A 20474-nucleotide genomic window follows, 5' to 3' on the forward strand; every position below is an offset into this window, starting at 1 on the left:
CTAATTAGCAATTATTTCTTTATTACATTTAAATTAGATAAAGTGTAATTAAATAAAAATTTAAAACAAAATGATCACATTTTTACCTAAATAGCACAGAAAATCGCTAGGAGTAAAACAAAATGATTTTTTATTCTTTACGTTTTTTGACACAATTTTGACAAGTTTTGCTTGTTTTCTTTCAAAAATGGGATTAAAATTAATTTATTTCCAAATCTGTTTTGATCCGGAATGAAACGGTTTTTGTTTTTTGAAAACTATAAATAGAGCATAGTACTACTGGTGGAGTAGTGAAAATAGAGCCAAAAAAATCAGTTCAAAGCATCAATGGAAAACGTGGGATCAACCTCCGCCGCCGACGATAATACGCCGGCGCAACCAATCTCCTCCTCGACTCCTCTGGTCCCTTCATTTCCAGACCCTTCCGTCAGTACAACTGAATCGCGGAAACGCGGAAGACCAAGCCCTGGGATGACTACTCCTTCACCGTCTCAGGTCGCCGGTGGACTTTCGTCTCCTACGCAGCCGCAGGCAGATGGATCGAACCCTGGGATGACTACTCCTCCACCGTCTCAGGTCGCCGGCGGTGGACTTTCGTCTTCTGCGCAGCCGCAGGCAGATGAAACGGCGGTTTCTACTGGGAATAAGCAGCAAAGCGTTGATTTGGGTAAATTTATATGAAGTGAACTTCTGTACTCTACACATGTCTAATTATTTCTGTATTTGTTTATTTGTGTTACAACTAGCCTTGCTTTACTTTTATTATTAGCGCTACAATTCTTTATACCATATGAATATTTGTCCTCGATTCTTGTTGAGTTTTCTTCTGCAAAATCTTTTTTCCCCTGCATCCAGTTGAATTTTCTTCTGCAAAATGTTGAATAATTGCCTGCTTTCATACTAGTATAAAGAAGCCATTCATGTTCTTTTTAACCCTTTCCTCTGGTGTGCATGAAAAAGGAGATGCAGTTCATTTTACTGTGTATTTCTTCATTGCAATTTGGAAATTGAATATTAAAGATTTACTTTGCCCTTCCAATTTCCCTGTTAGCATGCTTTGATATGATGTTCAACAGAAAACGTCTCCTTCCCTCTCTTATGCTATTCGGCAAATCTGAATTGGAAATTTGGAGTTAAACAGTCTTGGTAAGTTCTTTCTACCAAATCTCAAGTCACTCTTCTTGCAGGATCAGAAGTAGCAGCTCTTGGATTTATGCAATCACACGTGATCAACATAAAAACTGGGGAGGTGTGGTCTTAATTAACCTCTCTTTTGATCAGCATGTGTTTATCTTATCAGTAGAAACAACGAGAATATAGTATATAATGTTTTCTTTTTATTGGAAACAATATCTTTCTTTACTTTATTTAATCTGGCCTTTTGGCTTCTCAGGATATATTGGTCAAAATAATGTCATTCTGCGAAAGTACCTCTAAATCAGTGTGTGTTCTGTCAGCCAATGGTTCCACATCTAGTGTATCACTTCGCCGACCATATCAATCTGTAACATATAAGGTGTGTATGTATTTCCATGTTTATATTTGAGAGTGGGTGTGGACATGTATCAAGTTTATCATGTATTTTGCCTCGTGTGCTGATCTACCTTAGATTTTATCATTTATGTCGTAGTATGTAACCCCTCGACCAAATGTTTGACACTTTTGGCTGGATATACTTCAGTACCATCACATTTTGATTAAAAAAAGAATTGTTGTTTAACTGGTGCAGGGAGTGTACGACATCCTTAGTCTGACTGGTTTCTTCTTTGTCTTGGAATCTGGTGGTCGGCGCAGCAGAGAAGGTGGCTTGACTGCGATACTTGGTAATGAAGAAGATGGTGATGTTTGGGGAGGCAATGTGGATGGGCTCTTTACAGCAGCAACTGATGTTCAGGTTTGACATAGAAAATTTTCAAAGATAGTGTCTGAATTAGCTCTACTTCCATCACCATATTGAAATCCAATTACGGTGCAGGTTATTGTTAGTAGCTTCAGCACAGGAAAACAGGTGCAGCAGGTGAAGTCAGACAACTTTGGTACACCAGCAACATTAAGTCCTATGTCAGTTGGAAGTTTAAGTGGGTCTGTGAGCCCTGATAGTCCGCTTATTGTAACTAGCAAGAGAAGCCCTACTGGAGTTGCTTCTAGGTTGCCCTTTTAAAAAAGGGATGTCATAATACCATTGGAAAAGCTGTGTAATGTGAAAATGGATTCTGCAGCTTAGCAATTCTTTTTCATATGGATTGAGCAACAGTTATCTTTTTTGTACAAATATATGCACAGAAAACATTATTCTACTTTTACTTCACAGCTTCTTCATTCCTTATTTACTAGTATTTCGTTATTCCAGATTACTTGTTTTCGGGAAAAGGCCCAAGAATATCCCATAACCTATTGGAAATGGTTCAAAGATATACTCCTTCCACCTTTTGGTTTAAAATAACCCCCCACTTTTGTTTTTGGGTCCAAGATACTCCTCCTTCAATCTTTTGATCTAAAAATACTCTCAACCGTATTTAGTGTATCATAGAATAAAAAGTTTGTCGATGACCTACAATACATTTTGTACTTATTTTTTACAGATTGTAATTTCCTACTGTACAAAATTTCATCTAGTTTCCTCAATATGTTCAAAACGGGTCACAAATTCATATGATGCTTACTCGCTTGATGTGAATCACAAATCAGCGTCTAAGTCGGGTAACAATTTAATTTTCACATTACTTTAACATAGTCCTAATTTCGTAAATAAAAACTAAAAACAAAGAAATGCTAAATAAAATGAGCGGATTTATAAACCTGCATTTTCTCTTTTGATTTGAATCTCAAAATAAGAATCAAACTCCATAATTACTAAACTTGATAAAAAAAAAATAGATGCAATTTTACCATAAGTGGTCCTTTGCAAACCCTTATTTTCATAACATTAAAGTTTTTAAGTTATTGAATGCCTACTATATCTCTACATTATTATTGATTAAAGTTAGACGGATGATTAAAGAAATTAAAATTTCTTTGGTCATTTGTAAAATGAATATATTAAAATAATTTTTAAAAAATCTCTTATACGGTGATGAAATTAAGAACATAAGTAACAATTAAGGAAAGTAACAAATTATTAAAAGAAGAATTTATGTGCAGCTTTATAATTGTAAAATGATTGTATATTCTAATTGTGTAACAACTTAACAGAGTTCTAACTAACTAATCATGTGACTTAAAATTAGTTATAAGTATAATGAAAGTCATTTAACAAAATAGCACAGAAAATCGGTATGAGTAAATAAAAATGATTTTTTATTCTTTATGTTTTTTAACCCAGTTTTGGTTTTATCAAAAATGATTTTTTATTCTTTATTTCCAATCTGTTTGCTTCTACATAAAACGGTTTCTGTTTTTCAAAACTATAAATAGAGCACAGTACTACTGATGGAGTAGTAACAGTAAGTGAAAATAGGAAAAAATCAGTTCAAAGCATCAATGGAAAACGTGGGATCACCCTCCGCCTCCGACGATGGTACGCCGGTGCAACCCATCTCCTCCTCGACTCCTCCGGTGCCGTCATTTCCAGATCTCCTAGGCACCACCGTTAGTGGACTTTCGTCTTCTACGGCTGATGTAGTGATTACTCCTCAGGTCGCCGGCTGTGGACTTTCGTCTTCTATGGCAGAGGTACAGAGTACTCCTTCAACGTCTCAGTTCGCCGGCAGTGGACTTCCGTCTACTCTTTCAATGTCCGGCGGTGGACTTTCGTCTTCTACGGCAGATGGAGAAACTGCTCCTTCAACGTCTCAGGTCGCTGGCAGTGGAATTTCATCTTCTACGCAGCCGCAGGCAGATGAAGCGGCAGTTTCTAGTGGTAAATTTATATGAAGTGAACTTCTATACTCTGCACATGTCTAATTATTTCTGTATTTGTTTATTTGCGTTACCACTTGCATTGCTTTATTTTTATTATTAGGGCTATTTGTACCAAGACTTATATAGTAGCTACCAGTTTGACAGTTTTCTGCTCGATTAATTTGAATTTCTGGATTATTGTTAAACTAATTTTCTTCTGCAAAATCTTTTTTCCAGAGTTACAACTAGCATTGCTTTACTTCTATTATTATACCATAGGAATATTATTTCTGCTGGATTCTTGTTAAGTGTTGCAATTTACTTCTGCAAAATCTTTTTTCCCGTGCATCCAGTTGAATTTTCTTCTGCAAAATGTTGAACAAATGCCTGCATTATGATCTTTCATACTAGTATAAAGAAACCTTTAATTTTCCTTTGATCATGTGCATGGAAACAAGGAGATGCATTTTATCATACTGTTAGCATACGTTCAGCAGAAACTCTGAATTTGGAATTTAATAGAGTTCATAATTTGAAATTTGTTATTTATTGAAGTTCTTTCTGCCAAATTTCTTATATACAACTTGCAGTATCAAACCCAGAAGAATTTGGACCTATGCAATCGCACGTGATCAAGGCAGAAGCTGGGGAGGTGTGGTCTTAATTTTTTATACATATCAATCGACCCATAGAATTGCAAAATTGTTGATAGAAGCTGGGAGGTGTAGCTAGCATTTTTTTGTCGATCGATTAAAATAATCTTAATAATTTTTTGTAGGAAAAGGATCTTAAACTGGAGAGTGAAATCAATTATCTAGTATTGAAGAGGAAGTTGGTGAAGTTCACAATCAAACAGATCAATTCATTCATTTCTGCCAGAAGTGTGGTAGGAATAGGTAGCTGGGGAACGGTGTATGAAGGAATGATTGAAGGATTATCTGGACTATCTAGTGATTTGAATGGGGAAAGAATTGCGGAAATTATTTCTGCAAAGACGAAGAGTTTTGTAATGATGAGAACTATATTCAATGGAAGGTAATCCTGAATTCTACTGTGTTGTTTATACTCTTCTTTCTTTATATAAACTAATTAGTCTATCTTTTTTTAGACTGAGATTATGATACTATCTGATATAAAACACGAGGGTGTCATCAAATTGTTCGGTGTTTGCCGCACCAATCGAGGTTTATACCTGGTTTATCCCGGAGATCTCAAGAAAAGCATTGAAGGTAAATAACTTTTAATATTACATATTGACTGTGTAAACTGAGTTATTAAATGCAAATCAATTGAGAACTTGATAACTTGATATTTAAATCCACATGTTTTCAACAGACTGGCTCATGGCTTACTCACTTTCATGTTTTTTTCCGTATCATATTCCAATTGCATTTAGTAATTAATTAGATCACACTCTTGATTATAATATTAAGAGTTTTCCATTTCCATCAAAAGTTGTATGTGTTGTACACAGATAATTAATACAATAAGTTGGGTTTGTTTTTCATATTGAATTTTTTCTCTCTAAATCTGTCCCATTTTACAGTTTTAGAGCTTTAAATGTTATCGTGAAAGTTGCTGAGGGTGTTGCATATGGGTCATGTCGTATGCAGGGGCTTGAAGCCGGCAGACATATTGTTGGATGAAAACTGGAACCCTGTAGTGACAGATTTTGGGCAAATGAAGATGTTTGGAGATGGTTTAAGTGTATCTCAAAAATTCAATCAGGAAGACCTGCTCTTCTCAGGTATTGATAAAAATATTTTCATTCTTTTTTTCAGAATTCAGTTTCATTCTATACAACTTCAATTTTTTAATAAGCTGTTCATTTTCTCAGGACCATGTCCTTCACTATGACTCTTACTGTCTGGGTTTTCTGATGCTCCAAGTGCTGATGAAGGTGAAAGAAGCTCACTTTGAAGTCACTGGGCCAAAGGAGAGGGGAATTATGCACGTTGATATTGATTCTCATTCGTGTCGCTATTCCTCGGAATTGGTAGAGCAGGCACTGAATTCTCATGTTGTCCATCTGGATTTCTTGAAGACGGGTAAATGTACGATGATCGTTGCAAGAAATTTAACCGAATTGGCATTTAAATGTTTAGCCCAAGGGGGAGTAACCCGGCCCACGTCGGAAGAAGTACTCCGTATGATTGTCAGTCTCCCGGCTGCTCTCGGTGGAAGTAGTAGTAAATCGTCCAAGTGACATTGCTGAAATTACCTTTATGACCTTGTTTTGAACTGTTTTCTGTAGTTCAGTCATTTTTCCAAACTTTATATTGATCCGTTTATCTTTGCTTATCGGTATATATACATACTTTGTGAGAGCGCGAAATTATTGTGAAGTACGTTGTAGGTCTACTCCCTTATCCTATTAAGATTCAAGATTAGTAGTATCACAGTTTAGCTTGTCCATGGCCACCAACAAGTTGAATTATTGACACAGCAGAGTGTTAGCACAGAGATTACTAACGAATCCATTGTCATACGTAGAATTTAATCTTCAACCATATCATCATCATTCGAGAGGCTAATTTCACGTTGATTCAATTTAAGAAGCAATGTAATAGTTATTAGAATTGAGTTGTTGATTGGTTGAGGGAGGGTATTGAATAATGATAATGTTTTTTTGTGTAATTCAAAAGTTGAGTTTTAAATTTTTTATATAATATAAAGTTACAATAATAAAATCCAACTAAAGAATTTGTGTAATAATATCGAAAAATAGTAGTATTGTGTTTATAATGATAAAATTGACAAATAAATTGGAATAAGACACCCTTTTTTGCTTAATATAAAATGTTTTTGACTATTTAGAATATTCAGTAATAACAGAATAAAAAGACTTGGTAAAACATTGTTGTATTTTCGATTTCTTTATTATTATAATAATAATAATAGTAGTAGTAGTAGTAGGTAAATAGAGATCCCTTTATTTATTAGGGTTCCTACCTACAATTGCAATCTTTGAAGTATATACAGGATGAATGAAGGTGCTGGAATATGGTGCCCAGTTTTCAACTCAGGTAAGTAATCCATTATTCACCCTTATTAATACTCATAGATTAGATCATTGTCTTTTACTATTGGGCTGTTTATGTATCTTGATCGAAAACCTAACGCTAATCAGGTCGACGAACAAAAATCAATTTTGTTATAAGAAATAAATAGACTCAGTTCATTGCAGGGGATAGAGAAGAGGATAATGATGGTTTTGAAGCTATATTTGAAGCCATGAACATTACTAATGTTGTTGGAGGAGACTTTGTAATGTCTATTCTGTTAGCATTACCAGTGAAGTCACTTTTGCGTTTTCAAAGTGTGTGTTCGTCCTGGCATGACTTGATCCTCTCCCGCCGCTTCATCAACATTCATCACCATCGAACCAATCGCAGCAGCAGCTTGATATGTTTCCACAGCATCAATGATGAGAGTGGGAGAACAACCTATAACAGCGTCTCAGTGTCGTCTGAAGATGGAAGAACCATTATTACCCCTTTATCTTTACCTCCTCCTACTACTCTTCATGAAAGACGTAGAATTTACATTGCAGACTCTTGTAGAGGCATGGTATGCTTTTCCTCTGGATTGTGCCCTCATTCAGTGGTCCTCTGGAACATTGCTACACACAAATTCACCACTTTCCATGGCATTATTCATAGAGTACCTCCCAAAAATCATATTACAATGCGGCCTAATCGTATAGCGACTGATCTAGCTACAGGTTTCACCTTCCTTCCCATCACCAACGAGTACAAGTTGGTTAGGATCATTCTCTACTTAAACCATTCCGCTTATATTAGAATCACAAGGTGGGATGACAGTATGAAATTCCTCCCAGCAACGGAAATAGACGTGGATTTTCCTTACCAGATCACCCAATTTGGTGGTCGTTGTCTGAATGCAAATGATGCTATTCATTGGTTAGGGCGTAGAATCGAAGGAGGACGGAGTATTGTAATTGCGTTTGATATGATTGAAGACAAGTTCCGAGAGATCGGTACACCATTTACCGACGGCATGGAATGTTGTAAATCGTACCACCGGAAGCTTTCACTACTGAATGACGATAGACTAGCTATTTTTGGTTCATCATTTAGCGACGAAAATCAACAAGGTTATTGTAATTATTCCTACACACTTTGGGCTCTAAACGACTATAGATGTGCTTCAGAATGTTGGAGTAAGCAATACACATTTGAAACAGAGTATGACCTGCAGCCCATGGGTTTTCGTTTTAATGGTGAAGTTGTGGTCATTAGAATGAAGGGATTGCCATCAAAAATGTGTCTCTACGATAGGCACACCGATCAAATTAAAGATCTTCCAGTCGTTATTGACAATAATATGTACTACTCGTCAATCTTCTATTACAAGGAGAGTCTTGTTCCACTTCCCCCACCACCATCAAACAACAATGTTTGTTCTTTCCAATATTGCCCTTTTCAATATTGCCCTCCATCCATTATATATCCTGATGATGATGAAGAAGAAGAAGAATAGCTTCTATGTTCAATTTTTTTAATACAAACAACTCTTCTTATTTCCTTATTTCATAATCTTTATCTAGTTCAATCGCTTATTTAAACATGGTGAACTTCCTTAGAAAAAATCAATAACCTCAATTTTCTCTTTTGATTTTAATCTCAAAATAAGAATCACTAAAAGAAATTGTATATGCGATTTTACGTACACTGTTATTAATTAGAGTTAGACAGATGATCAAAGGAATTAAGATTTCTTGGTCATTTATAAAATGAATATATCTTTTTTTTAAATCTCTGTACGGTGATAAAGCTAGGAGCAGAAGCAACAACAAGGAAAGATACCGTTTCTAAAGAGAAGAATTTATGTGCACTGCGCTTTATATAAATGTAACTAATTGTATATCGAAAGTCATTAAATTAACAAAATGGTTAGGAGTAAAATAAAAATGATTTTTTATTCTTTATGTTTTTAACAAAATTTTAACTAATTTGGTTTTTTTGTTAATTTATTTCCTTTCTGATAAAACGGTTTTTGTTTTTGAAAACTATAAATACTACCGGTGGAGTAGTGAAAATAGTGTGAAAAAATTCAGTTCAAAGCATCAATGGACACCGCCGACGATGATACGCCGATGCAACCAATCTCCTCCTCGACTCCTCCGGTGCCGTCATTTCCAGCTCTCCTCGGCACTACCGGTGTCTCTCCCGGCAGTCCAACTGAAACGCGGAAGGCCGGAGAAGCATGCTATGGAGAGTTCCGCGAGCACTGATCAGACTTTCGTCTCCTACGCAGCCGCAGGCAGATGTAGCGAGCCCTGGAATGACTACTCTCTCCGCCGTCTCAGGTCGCCGGCCGTGGACTTTCGTCTCCTACGCAGCTGCAGGCAGATGTAGCGAGCCCTGGGATGACTACTCTTTCACCGTCTCAGGTCGGCGGCGGTGGACTTTCGTCTCCTACGCAGCTGCAGGCAGATGTAGCGAGCCCTGGGATGACTACTCTTTCACCGTCTCAGGTCGGCGGCGGTGGACTTTCGTCTCCTACGCAGCTGCAGGCAGATGTAGCGAGCCCTAGGATGACTACTCCTTCACCGTCTCAGGTCGGCGGTGGTGTAGAGCAGGCAGATTTAACGAGCCCTGGGATGACTACTCCTTCACCGTCTACGGCAGGTGAAGCGGCGATTTCTGCTGTGCCTGTGAAAAGGGGTAGTGGAAGACCGCCTGGTTCTAAAACCAAGAAGATAAGTGTTGGTTCAGGTAAATATATATCTGAAGTGAACTTTCATATTATGCACATGTATAATTGTCAACAACTAGCCTTGCTTTACTTTTATTATTAGGGCTACGACTCATTCTTTATACCATATCAATATTTCTGCTCGAATTCTTGTTGAGTTTTGCAATTTTCTTGTGCAAAATCTTGAATATTCTTCTGTATTTCTTTATTAGTGTTACAACTAGCATTGCGGGCTACAATTCTTTATTCCGTATGAATATTTCTGCTCGATTTTTGTTAAATTTTGCAATTTTCTTCTGCAAAATGTTGAATAATTGCCTACTTTCATACTAGTAGTATAAAGAAACGTTTAATTTTCCTCTGCATGGAAACAAGGAATTTTACTTTTGTGTATTTAATATTAAAGATTGATTTTGTCCTGTTAGCATCAGAAAAGGTCTCATTCCCGAGTCTGAATTTAGAGTGCAATAGCTGATAATTTGTATGTTCCTTTCTGCCAAATCTCTGATATACAAAACACAGCAGATATTGGACCTATGCAATCAAGATAGAAGCTGGGGAGGTGTGCCTCTCTTTTGATCAGCATGTATATATAGGATTTGAATATTCAACTCAGCTTGTTAGCTGCTTCTCAGGATGTATTGGCCAAAATAGTGTCATTCTGCAAAAGTAGCTCAAAATCAGTCAGCCAATGGTTCCATATCTAAAGTATTACTTCACAAAACAAGTAGAACTGAAACATATAAGGTGTTCTTCTTACAATAGAGAGTGGGGGTGTGGTGATATGCTGATTTTATGATGAAACTTTTGGTGCAGGGACTGTTCCCGATCATTTATCTGTCTGTTTCTTCATTGTCTTGGAATCTGGTGTGCTACTTGATGGTTATGTTAGGGGGGGCAATGTGGCAGGGCTCCTTACAGCAGCAACTGATGTTCAGGTTATTGTTGGTAGCTTCAACACACAGAAGAGTCCGCTGATGTCAACACTCAAAAGTGCTATGTCAGTTGGTCAACTAACAAGAAGAGAAAGAATGCTTCTCTTGTTATGATAATACATACCTATGTGATGTGAGAATGCATTCTGCAGCTTAGCAATTCTTTTTCATATGGATTCTTTCCTGTACAAATATATGCACAGAAAACAGTATTCTACTTTTACTTTACAGCTTCTTCATTCCTTATTTACTAGTTAATTGTTTTCTCAATCTGAAAACAGGCATGTGGTACATTGCTATACTTGGGATTTAAATTTATATCTCTACATGATGAACAAAGTTAATGAATAAAAAGAGACATTTGTCATTTCCTACTCCACTAGCTCCCTCAACATGTTCATATGATAATTATAAAGGGTCTCTCTCTTAAAAGGCCATTCCACCTATTCAAGTATAGTATGGTATTGCACCCTTCGAAACATTTAAAATATACTCTTACCATAATATATTAACACCAACAAGAAAAATACAAGAGAATTTGAGTGTTTACACATTTATAGATCTCATCATCAAACCAACTATTGCTAAATATTACAAATAACTTTAGCTGTGAACACAAAACTTGACCTCTTAACATCTCGCGGGATGTATTCAGGCAGGCAGGGGTGAAGGCCTCTCATGAATCTAGGATATAATGGATATCACATAATCTCAGTGTCTTGCCATAACCAACCACGGACCAGGACAGGCATTTTGATACGACTCTTTGCCATGGAAGGGCAAGCATTTCCTCTTTCAAGGTCATCAAACGGTGCAGATCAATCTCTACAAGGAATCAGGGCAAGGTAGCAAACTTGAAGGCATCTGCCTGCCGGATTGTAATTCCCCCCATTGAGCAACTTTAGGTGTTATGGACATTTTGCTCATTTTATTACCAAATTCATCGAGATCCTGATCATAACTTCGCGCAGCTCCATCATTAGGTATATTTATCCCGTTCCCTGCTGTACAGATTTCAATATCGTCTTCATCACTAGTACCCTCATCATCATCATCATCGTTGTCATAAGAGCTCCGAACCATTGACCAGTACACAAAATTTGGCCGGATGAATCTTCCAAAAACATATGGCAACATGAGACAAAATTATCCACTAACTATAGAACAATCACCAGGAAATTTTCACTCTCAGGTAAGCAAGGAGCTTCGATATCCAACCAACCAATTAAAATGAACAAGAGAAGTCAAAAATGCCAATAAAGAAACAAACCTGTCAGATTTCATCAGAAGACAGGGATCAAACGGGAAAAATGTGTCAAGCCTCTCTCTACCACCAAAAGCCATTGAAAGTTCCGACTCAAGCAGGTTACTTGATACGACGTTATCCGGCACATCAAGATGAGTCACTTTTGCCAACCGAAGAAATTCTTCCACTATTGATGGCAAGCACACCTGTAGGCAAAATATTCATTAGACACTAGAATTAACAAAGAAGTAGAGAATTCCACTAACAGAAGCAGATACAAGCCTTGGATGACTTCTCATTTGAGTCAACTAATATCAAAGAAAAAACACAAGGAACTTTTAAACAATAACTACCCCTTAATCCCAATTTGGGATTGGTTATCAACTCCTCCACTTTATTTGGGCCCGTTCCACCAACACTCAATTATTTGTCTTTTGAAGAACTTAGGGTCCTCTAAAATTAGAGATTTTTTATATCTAACGTTCATTCCGACACTAACATAAATATCTAACCAAAAACTTATAAGACCACTTTCAAACACCGGTCTAATGCAGATGGAACCAGTGACTATATACCTTGATATCACCTAGCTTGTATCAGCTATATGAATACTTAGCTTCCACTATAATCCACATGCATTCCAAGAGATTTTAATTCTATTAAAATTTCCTCTACATGCCTTTAGTTATCGAAGCTTACAACAACCAAGACCTAAGATCAAAGGGACATTTATATGAATCCTCAATGACCCTTTTTCCTATGTTGTCTAAGCTTGCCAGGGATGAATAAAACGAAATGTAAGAGTCATATACTAAGAAAATGAACACATTACCATTAATGGGCTCAAAGGATGCCTCAGGATATCCTCTATATGCTTTGATATACGTGATCTGATGCGAGGAATAGCAAGCATTGATCTCATGCGAAAGCAAAGTACATACATCATGGCCTGCAATATAATGAACAGTATCAGTAACAATTTATTTGGATATCAAGAAAGTTTCTAAAAGTGACATGCTAAAGAAAAAAAAAAGAATGAAAAACTATTCTCTCGCGTTGATTGGTTTCCAAGGTAAGTCTTCCTTCAAACTCCCTACATATTTTGCAGACTTAATTTGAAAGAAGTCTTTAATTCTTTATAATTAAAAAGTCCTTTTAATTGAATTTTTTTAACCATTTCTCTACGAAGTTCACTGTAATTCACCGGAAAAAAAAAGTTACTTTCTAAGGGCCCGTTTGGATGGGCTTAATAAAAGCAGCTTTAAAAAAGTACTTTTGAAAGTGCTGAAACTTATTTTTAAAATAAGCAGTTATGTGTTTGGATAAAAGTGCTGAAGTTGCTATGCGAAACGTGAAAAGGGAAAAATGGAAGAAAGAGATGTTAGGATTATGTTGTAATTTGGAGATTGTATAAAAATATTAAGGGCAAAAAAATAAAAATGTGGTCAACTTAAAACAGCTTATAAGCTAAAAAAAAAAAAGCACCTCTACCCCAGCTTTTAACTTTTGGCTTAAAATAAGTTTTTTTTAACTTAAAATAAGTTGTTTTGAGTATTGCCAAACAGCTAAATAAGTCAAAAATCAGCTTTTAAGTCAGTTTGACCAGCTTTTAAGCTGAGCCAAACAGGCTCTAACACTTCCCTTTTCTCTTCCTGGCACATAAATGATACATAAATAAAATTAACACCAGGAATATAATTTGGGAAGCCTTCAAATAGGTCCACGGAAAGGTACAGAAAAAATCCCCCACTCCTCAAACAATATAAAAAGAATGAAGGTCTTTGTGAATGAGGGAGAGGAACAGACTACTGAAGGTTCTGACTAGAACAAAGCTGTCGAGTACCTGGCACCCAGCATAGAATTCCTTGTGAGCTTTTGGATTGATGCTGCCACCCTGGTTGGAGCAATAAGAAGAACACCATTCCAGCAAACTGAACCCTCACACAAATAAAGAAAAGAAATCTATGACTTGACATGCATTTGAATTCATTACTGACCGAAAGAAGCAACTCAAAACTATAAATATATTGAATATGGAGTTGAAGATGTTTGGTCATCGGATAAACCTTTCTACATATTCAGCAACAAATGAGATGGGCAAAAACTTTGCACGAGCCAAATAACTAGCAAGATAGGCAACAGCACTCATTCTGCAAGAGACCAATAAAAGTATTAGTTCCTCCAAACAGCCATGAACAAAATGAATATAACTAGAAAATATATAACTACCAGACAGCCCCACCCCCTGATGAACTAATAATCAAAGAACTATCAGAGTTATCAACACTCAAGAGAGTATCAAATGTGTTCAGTTGCATTTGAAATTTTAAGCAAAAGATCACAAAAAAAACACGTCAAACCTTCTGACAAGTGAAAAAATGGCAAATGCCTTCTGTCTTATCCAACACAACCGACAGGTTACTGAAGCACGATAATCTGAGTTTTAAGGACCGCTATTTTGAATTTTTGATGGCATGTTATATTAACATCGTATGCAGAAAGTCTGCTAGTTTGACTAAGGAATATTACTTTGACTTTGAGTGCACAAAAATTCAATGGCAGGATCAATAAGGCAATAATATGGAGACCCAAGCAATACCCCAACAAAATCTAAACACTTCCAACATATAGCATATTTATTAAAAAAGAGAGGAGAGATGAATGCAGAGTTTTGTAAAAAAAAAATTCTCTAATAAACAGGGACTGCAGACTGTTGATTTTAGCTTCCAAAATTATGTTTTAAGATGAAACTGTCTTGAGTTCATGCACCCAGTATCATAAAGAGTTACATGCTAAACACTCAGACAGAAGACCAAACTTAGCAAGCAGTTGTGTATCCATAATACATGACTAAACATATTGATCAACAAGACGGAATGTCAGGGCAAAACAAGTGAGAAGGATAAGAAAAAGAAACCCAAGATTCAAAATTCTTTAGTCCTCACCTCCATTCTGGATATTTACTTGACTTAAATTTATGAAATAGCGTATCGGCAAATCTCCTACCGCAGTTTTCAGGATCCAGTGAACAGGCGTAAAACAAAACAAACTGCAATAACAGGATCAATAAATTTAAGTTCAGAAGGGCAATAAGTACATTGAAGTAAGCAAATTAACTAACAAGGTGTTCATCAAATTTAGAAGTGCTGGGAAAAGAAAGACAAGCCTATGTAGTGGAGGATGATAATCATGCATGTTACCTGAGCAAATTTAGACTTGTATGCCATCAAAACAGTTTGCTGAAAAGACTGGAGAAGAGTATGAAAAACCTACACCATTTGAAAGAAAAATAGAAGTAAGAAAAGCACGGAGCGGAGTTAGAAATTACACGCTGATGCATTCACTTCACCTGACTCAGGCGTCCACTCTCTTTGCAAAAGTTAAGGTGTTCAAAGGTAAGGACGATTAAGCTATCCAATTTCTGAGCATTTAGATTTCCACTAAAATACCGTTCCATCCAAGAAATTTGGAGCTGGAAGTAAAGACTTAGTCAGTATATAAAGGGCAGATGACAAATACCAGATTAAAAATATAGATGAGCTCAGTCAGTAGACCGTACAACCCTTAACCTTGTGGTCGACTGGTCGTGGGTTCAATACCCACAGTGAGCCCTCAAATAACTTAACTAACAAAAAAATAAAATAAAAAAATGGATGAAAATCAAACAATAAAATATAAGCCTAGCATACAATACAATACAGTATTTCTGCTATTCGTAACGATTGTATTGATACAAGACAACCACGGACTAGTTCATCAGGGAAAAAAAGGATAGAACTTAACACAACAGGAAAGAATGACTCACCCTATTTGTATTGATACCCAAATCTAATTGAATGCAACCTTTAAATGGTTGAGCAACACCGTGAAAAAGGAAATTTGTCTACACGTGAATATGGGAAGGTTGAAAAAGGTGTTGTGGGCAAACTGACCTTTATTAGGGAAAATAGATTTGAAGAAATAGTCCTTTTAACCACTTAAACACTGGTTAAAGTTTGCGCAGAGTGTCAAAAAGGCAAATTTTTCTCAAGGTTGACAGTCACTGCAGATTTAAAAAGAAACAATCTAGGAAACCCTCTTCTGAATCATCATGTAATCGTTATCTACACTACGTCTCTTCAAGACTAAGACCAATCATTTTTTATAAGGTTAATGATTTTATTCATATTGGGAATCCCTCTATGCAAGTATTATACCCAAAATTAAAGAAACCTGGGCTAAACATGGTTCTATAAAAAATTTCACCCAATCATCTAACACCAAACAGGATCCTTACTAGAGACACAAGGCTATCCACGCATGTACAAAATCATCCTCCCCTCATACGATCTCCTTTTCCTCTCCTTCCATATTACCGTCATGAAAAAATTTCAATCAAATAAAAGGAGAGAAGTGAACAGAATAATGCAACGTTATGGACAGGGCTAAACATGGTTCTATAAAAAAATTCACCCAATCATCTAACATCAAACAGGATCCTTACGGATGCACTAAAACACCCCCATACACAAAAAAGAAGTCAAGGAAACAAATTTAGTGGCAATGCCAGCAATAAAATACAGAAAAATATCACTTGAAAGATGAAAATCACCTCATCACCATTTTGTTGGCCATCATCCATGGGCCATTCCAGATCCCCCAGCTCCATATCGAAGATGCCTTTGGTGAAATCTTCTTGTAAGATATCATCCCATGCTATATCTACCTAAGAAAACCCAAGGACAAGAACCAAATTAACTTAGTGCAACACCTTTAAGAATTTACACAGTGCCTGAGTGAAGGGTTGATTTCAAACAACTTACATCCAAATCTATTAGCTTATCCATAATTGCCACAAGCATTGTTCTCCCAACAAGATCACCAATTGCTCCACTCTCTAGTTTTAACATGTTCTCCACATATATCAAAATCAACTGCACGTGAGGGGGAAGGGGGCGGAGAGGAGGAAACATGGCTAAGAATTTAGGAGCTTCCAGCAATAAGGAACACAACACAGAAGAAAGTGTATCAACAACGAGGTTCTGGCAATGCAGATTTAACTAGTTCAAGCAAAAGTCAGTAGGATTGGAACACTTGCAATAAGCTACATAATGGAAGAATTTTCTTTGTAAAGAAAGTATGAATCTGCACTTACTGGTTCCTTTGTGAAAATGTGTGGCATCCTCTCCGTTATCATTCTCTCAAGTCTCAAGGGCGAGAGAGGAACTAACTTTGCAATGTATGTTAATGTTGAATGGACACGGTCAATGACTTGGCCCTTCCGTAGAATGCCACGTGGCTGATTCAACAATGATATGAAGGAATCAGGAGGCATAAAATTGCTCACAAGCATTTCCAAGCACAGATCTACATACTGCCCACTGGATGTAGCCTACAGCATAGGAGAAGAGTCATGATCATACAGACAAATGACCAAAATACTGAAGATAGTAACACTAGAGCCACATACCAAGGATATATTAAATTCCATCAAAGCATCCATTACATCAGTTCCATAGTTCCACATGCTCATTTGTAAAATCTGCAAGCAAATAACACATTTTCAGTATACAATCTTTACCAGTGCCAACCTGTATTTTTCAAAAACACAGATTAAGAGAGACAATACAGTTATTTAGAACTTACAGATGCAATAAGAGATTTATGGTGAACAATGTCTAGACAAGAAACTGATCCTGACAGAGCTTTTAAACATGTCTGAAATGCAAATCCAAAATCAAGCGATAATTAAAATACAAAGTAAAAGAAACCAACACAAAAAGTGATTGGAAGATGACCAATATATGTGCAATCTCGAAGGAAGACATACCACCAGTAGGGCCACATCAGGTAAAACGCCTTCATCAGGGTGCATAACACGAAGAAGCTGCTCATATTGGTCTGGATCACCCTAATATACCAACATTCAGCTATAAAAATTGTTTTACAGTGCTATCGTAAATATGTGGAAACTATAAAGGAAGTTGCATTGCACATGCACCAGTGAAAACAGCAACTGAGAAGGTTCATACATTTCACATCTTGTGAAGATGTTTGCCAGGAAAGAAAACGAAGTGGGGATGGGCAAAAAAAAACATTATTTTCAGCAAAAGGAATCAATGAAATAATTTGGCTGGCTAGTACTTGCTGAATAACAAAGAGACAACTAACATCCAAAGATTTGACTCTTAATCTCCAAGGAAGTCAACACTCGACCAGGTCAATCAATCTGGAGAACCTATGGTACTTCAATCAACTGTTCAAAAGAGACATCTTAGCAGGAAGGATACTTTTCCTTTTGTTTTTAGATAAGTACTTTAGCCACCATAAACCGTGGCTAGCAAAGAATTAAGGCAAAAATAAATAAAAAATTCAAGGTTTATGCTGACTCATACAGTTGAACCTTGATTTCCCATGCAGTGGCATGCACACCAGAAAACCCAATGCAATTATAAGAACATAATTTTCCTTAAAATATGTATCCAAGCATCCAACCTGGATAGCAGATTTAAGGGCATGTCTAACAAGTTTGAACAAATCTGAATCCGTAATCTCAGCAATCTCCATCTCAGCACAACCCGCATTTTCAGCATGTAATTCCATTCCCATTATGTTGACTAGGGTTGAAATATTGTGCAAATTTCCTGTGAAACATAATCATGTAGAAAACCCCTTGAATCATTTCATCAATAAACTCATGAAAGGCTTATTCAAGAAAAAGAAACAGTTAAATGCACATCTTTGCAATAATCTTTCCTCTTCTTTTTTCTTTTGGAAGATGAAGTACAATTTATAAAAAGATGATCATCCAACAAGACAGAATAATATTAGAGTCTTCTAAAGATCAAGTTCTAAACTGTTTCTTTAATCTTTATAATGTGCATTAAAAGTGACTCCAAAACAAAGACTGGTTTGCTGTCTTTGTAATCACTGAGCCCTCTCAATTCAAGAATGAAATCACAAGTATATCTCAATTCAAAAACAGCAATAACACCGATATAATCGGTAATTTAGCATTCAGGCAATCACAGAACGGTACAACCCAATTCACCAAAAAATCGTTTTTTACCATTAAATTTCGCTGAAAAAAGTGTTATTGTCTACTAAATGCATACATAAGAACGATAATAGGTAGATAAAAGAGAATCATACACTTTGATTTCGTCGGAGAAGGAGAAAGTGAGTTGCCGGTAGAGCTGGAGATGAGCCAAAGCGGCGCCAGGCAGTGGCAACAATTTGAGGGCTGAGAAAAGTTTAATTTGCGCCTATTTCAACATTCTTGTTAATTGGGCCGAATCAGTGTCAATTGATTGGGCCTAAAACGATATCGGCCCATAAAACTTTCAAAGGATTTGTTAAGGCTTAGCCTCTTGGGCCTGCGTGCTTGATCTTGATTTTTTCTGCAATCGATTGTGCAGCACATAATTTTCGCAATAATAAACTTAATTATACTCCATAGTTATACTTTGTATATTAATGGATCGTAGCTACAATTTAAGTTGTCTCATTTGTATAATTAGCGAGTACGTTTATACAATTAAGTTATTTTTATATAAACTCAAAATAACAAATTCATACAAACGCAAACATCTAAACTTTAAAAAGTTGTACAATATTACATCATACAAATTATATTATACACATTTCAAATTATACAAACATGCAAATCAAAACTCCGATCCATATAATTATCATTGAATGTTAATCGTGAGCATCAATTAACCAAAACTACAACTACAATAATTAATTAACAAATATATATTTGCTTAAAATATGTCATATTCCTAATCTTTACTTACCACTTTTTCGACCCAATTTTGACAAATTACTTTACATGTCATTTTGTTTTTCTAAAATGAAATGGCCACCGGGTTCTGGTCTTCTTCATTGTTTCTTCTTCTTTTGTTGCTAATCCATTTTTCATACTTCTTCATTTGTTTCTTGATTACTTCAAAAAACAATGTAAATTGATTCAAGCGAATTATATATCAAAATTTTTTAAATATTAAGAGCATGTCATATCAAAGTTTTGAAGCAGCTTAGAGATGATTTTAAGTTAGATTAAAATTAAATAATTAATGTATACTTTATATTTTATCATTATATATTTCGTGTATACTCAAAATTATTCAATTTTTTGAATATAACATAATTATATAGTTAATATATAACTCATGTATAAGCGTAAGATATATTGTATAGTCAATGTTTTTTCTCTATATAACTTTTTAATACGTTATATCCTACTTATTATCATTTTTATGTAAATAAAAATTATAATATTGATGTTTAATACAAAGGAAAAGGGTTTGATACACCCCTCAACTTTGTCATTTAGAGCTGATATACCCCTCGTTATAAAAGTGGCTCATATATACCCCTACTTGTAAACAAATGGCTCATATATACCCTTTTCCTCTAACGGAAATGAAAAAAATAATAATTTTAATCTAAATTTTTATTATTTTTTTATAAAAAATATAATCCCATATGAGTAAATTTAATCCTCGTCAAACATATTTTTTTTTACTTTTTTTTGTTTCAATGACTAATTTATAATTATTATTTTGATAATCAAATTTATTTATGTTTTACTAATATTCTTGTAAAACTTATTGTAGATGACCAAATTTTTTCTTCGAATACGAAATTAAATTACAATACACACAAAAAAAACAGTTTAAATTTTTTTTTCTTTAAACTAAGGAATGAAAGAAAAAAACAAAATAAGAATAAGAAACTCAAATAATTAT

General features: G+C 35.6%; 4 protein-coding genes and 1 pseudogene across 4 annotated transcripts; 4 read left to right on the forward strand and 1 right to left on the reverse strand.

The window, feature by feature from the left end:
- Positions 1-239: 239 nt before the first annotated feature.
- Positions 240-2310, forward strand: LOC107009561 (AT-hook motif nuclear-localized protein 1-like). The gene is made up of 5 exons (XM_015208903.2): positions 240-667; positions 1188-1249; positions 1394-1516; positions 1730-1894; positions 1976-2310. Exons 1-5 carry the CDS (start codon positions 328-330, stop codon positions 2159-2161), a joined length of 876 nt encoding a protein of 291 aa, XP_015064389.1. The 5' UTR covers positions 240-327; the 3' UTR covers positions 2162-2310.
- A 1115-nt stretch (positions 2311-3425) lies between these two features.
- On the forward strand, positions 3426-6160 carry LOC107010118 (annotated as a pseudogene).
- Positions 6161-6774: 614 nt separating this feature from the next.
- On the forward strand, positions 6775-8404 carry LOC114076110 (F-box protein At4g19940-like). Its single transcript, XM_027914635.1, has 2 exons — positions 6775-6866; positions 7028-8404. Exons 1-2 carry the CDS (start codon positions 6824-6826, stop codon positions 8341-8343), a joined length of 1359 nt encoding a protein of 452 aa, XP_027770436.1. The 5' UTR covers positions 6775-6823; the 3' UTR covers positions 8344-8404.
- A 443-nt stretch (positions 8405-8847) lies between these two features.
- LOC114076111 lies at positions 8848-10870 on the forward strand. Its single transcript, XM_027914636.1, has 2 exons — positions 8848-9581; positions 10378-10870. Exons 1-2 carry the CDS (start codon positions 9233-9235, stop codon positions 10608-10610), a joined length of 582 nt encoding a protein of 193 aa, XP_027770437.1. The 5' UTR covers positions 8848-9232; the 3' UTR covers positions 10611-10870.
- Positions 10871-10972: 102 nt separating this feature from the next.
- Positions 10973-18963, reverse strand: LOC107011322 (RNA polymerase I-specific transcription initiation factor RRN3). The gene is made up of 16 exons (XM_015210767.2): positions 18874-18963; positions 18217-18365; positions 17552-17632; positions 17368-17439; positions 17192-17263; positions 16877-17113; positions 16545-16655; positions 16334-16447; positions 15092-15214; positions 14943-15011; positions 14688-14791; positions 13809-13892; positions 13586-13673; positions 12575-12691; positions 11767-11948; positions 10973-11610 (listed from the first exon to the last, which is right to left on the reverse strand). The coding sequence occupies exons 2-16, from the start codon at positions 18328-18330 to the stop codon at positions 11322-11324; spliced, it is 1857 nt and encodes a 618-aa protein (XP_015066253.1). The 5' UTR covers positions 18331-18365; positions 18874-18963; the 3' UTR covers positions 10973-11321.
- Positions 18964-20474: the final 1511 nt, after the last annotated feature.

The sequence above is a fragment of the Solanum pennellii genome, chromosome 2, assembly GCF_001406875.1.
Source record: "Solanum pennellii chromosome 2, SPENNV200".
Taxonomy (NCBI): domain Eukaryota; kingdom Viridiplantae; phylum Streptophyta; class Magnoliopsida; order Solanales; family Solanaceae; genus Solanum; species Solanum pennellii.

Bases quoted from the DNA above. Each gene is read 5' to 3' on its own strand.
- LOC107011322 (XM_015210767.2), bottom strand. From the start codon at position 18,330: ATGGGAATGGAATTACATGCTGAAAATGCGGGTTGTGCTGAGATGGAG. The intron at 16,448-16,544 runs GTAAGTTGTTTG...GGGTTTTCTTAG, and splicing joins ATAAGCTAATAGATTTGGAT to GTAGATATAGCATGGGATGA. The intron at 15,012-15,091 runs GTGAAGTGAATG...CAAATGGTGTAG, and splicing joins AGAGTGGACGCCTGAGTCAG to GTTTTTCATACTCTTCTCCA.
- LOC114076110 (XM_027914635.1), top strand. From the start codon at position 6,824: ATGAATGAAGGTGCTGGAATATGGTGCCCAGTTTTCAACTCAG. The intron at 6,867-7,027 runs GTAAGTAATCCA...AGTTCATTGCAG, and splicing joins GTGCCCAGTTTTCAACTCAG to GGGATAGAGAAGAGGATAAT.
- LOC114076111 (XM_027914636.1), top strand. From the start codon at position 9,233: ATGACTACTCTTTCACCGTCTCAGGTCGGCGGCGGTGGACTTTCGTCT. The intron at 9,582-10,377 runs GTAAATATATAT...CTTTTGGTGCAG, and splicing joins GAAGATAAGTGTTGGTTCAG to GGACTGTTCCCGATCATTTA.
- LOC107009561 (XM_015208903.2), top strand. From the start codon at position 328: ATGGAAAACGTGGGATCAACCTCCGCCGCCGACGATAATACGCCGGCG. The intron at 1,250-1,393 runs GTGTGGTCTTAA...TTGGCTTCTCAG, and splicing joins TCAACATAAAAACTGGGGAG to GATATATTGGTCAAAATAAT. The intron at 1,517-1,729 runs GTGTGTATGTAT...TAACTGGTGCAG, and splicing joins ATCAATCTGTAACATATAAG to GGAGTGTACGACATCCTTAG.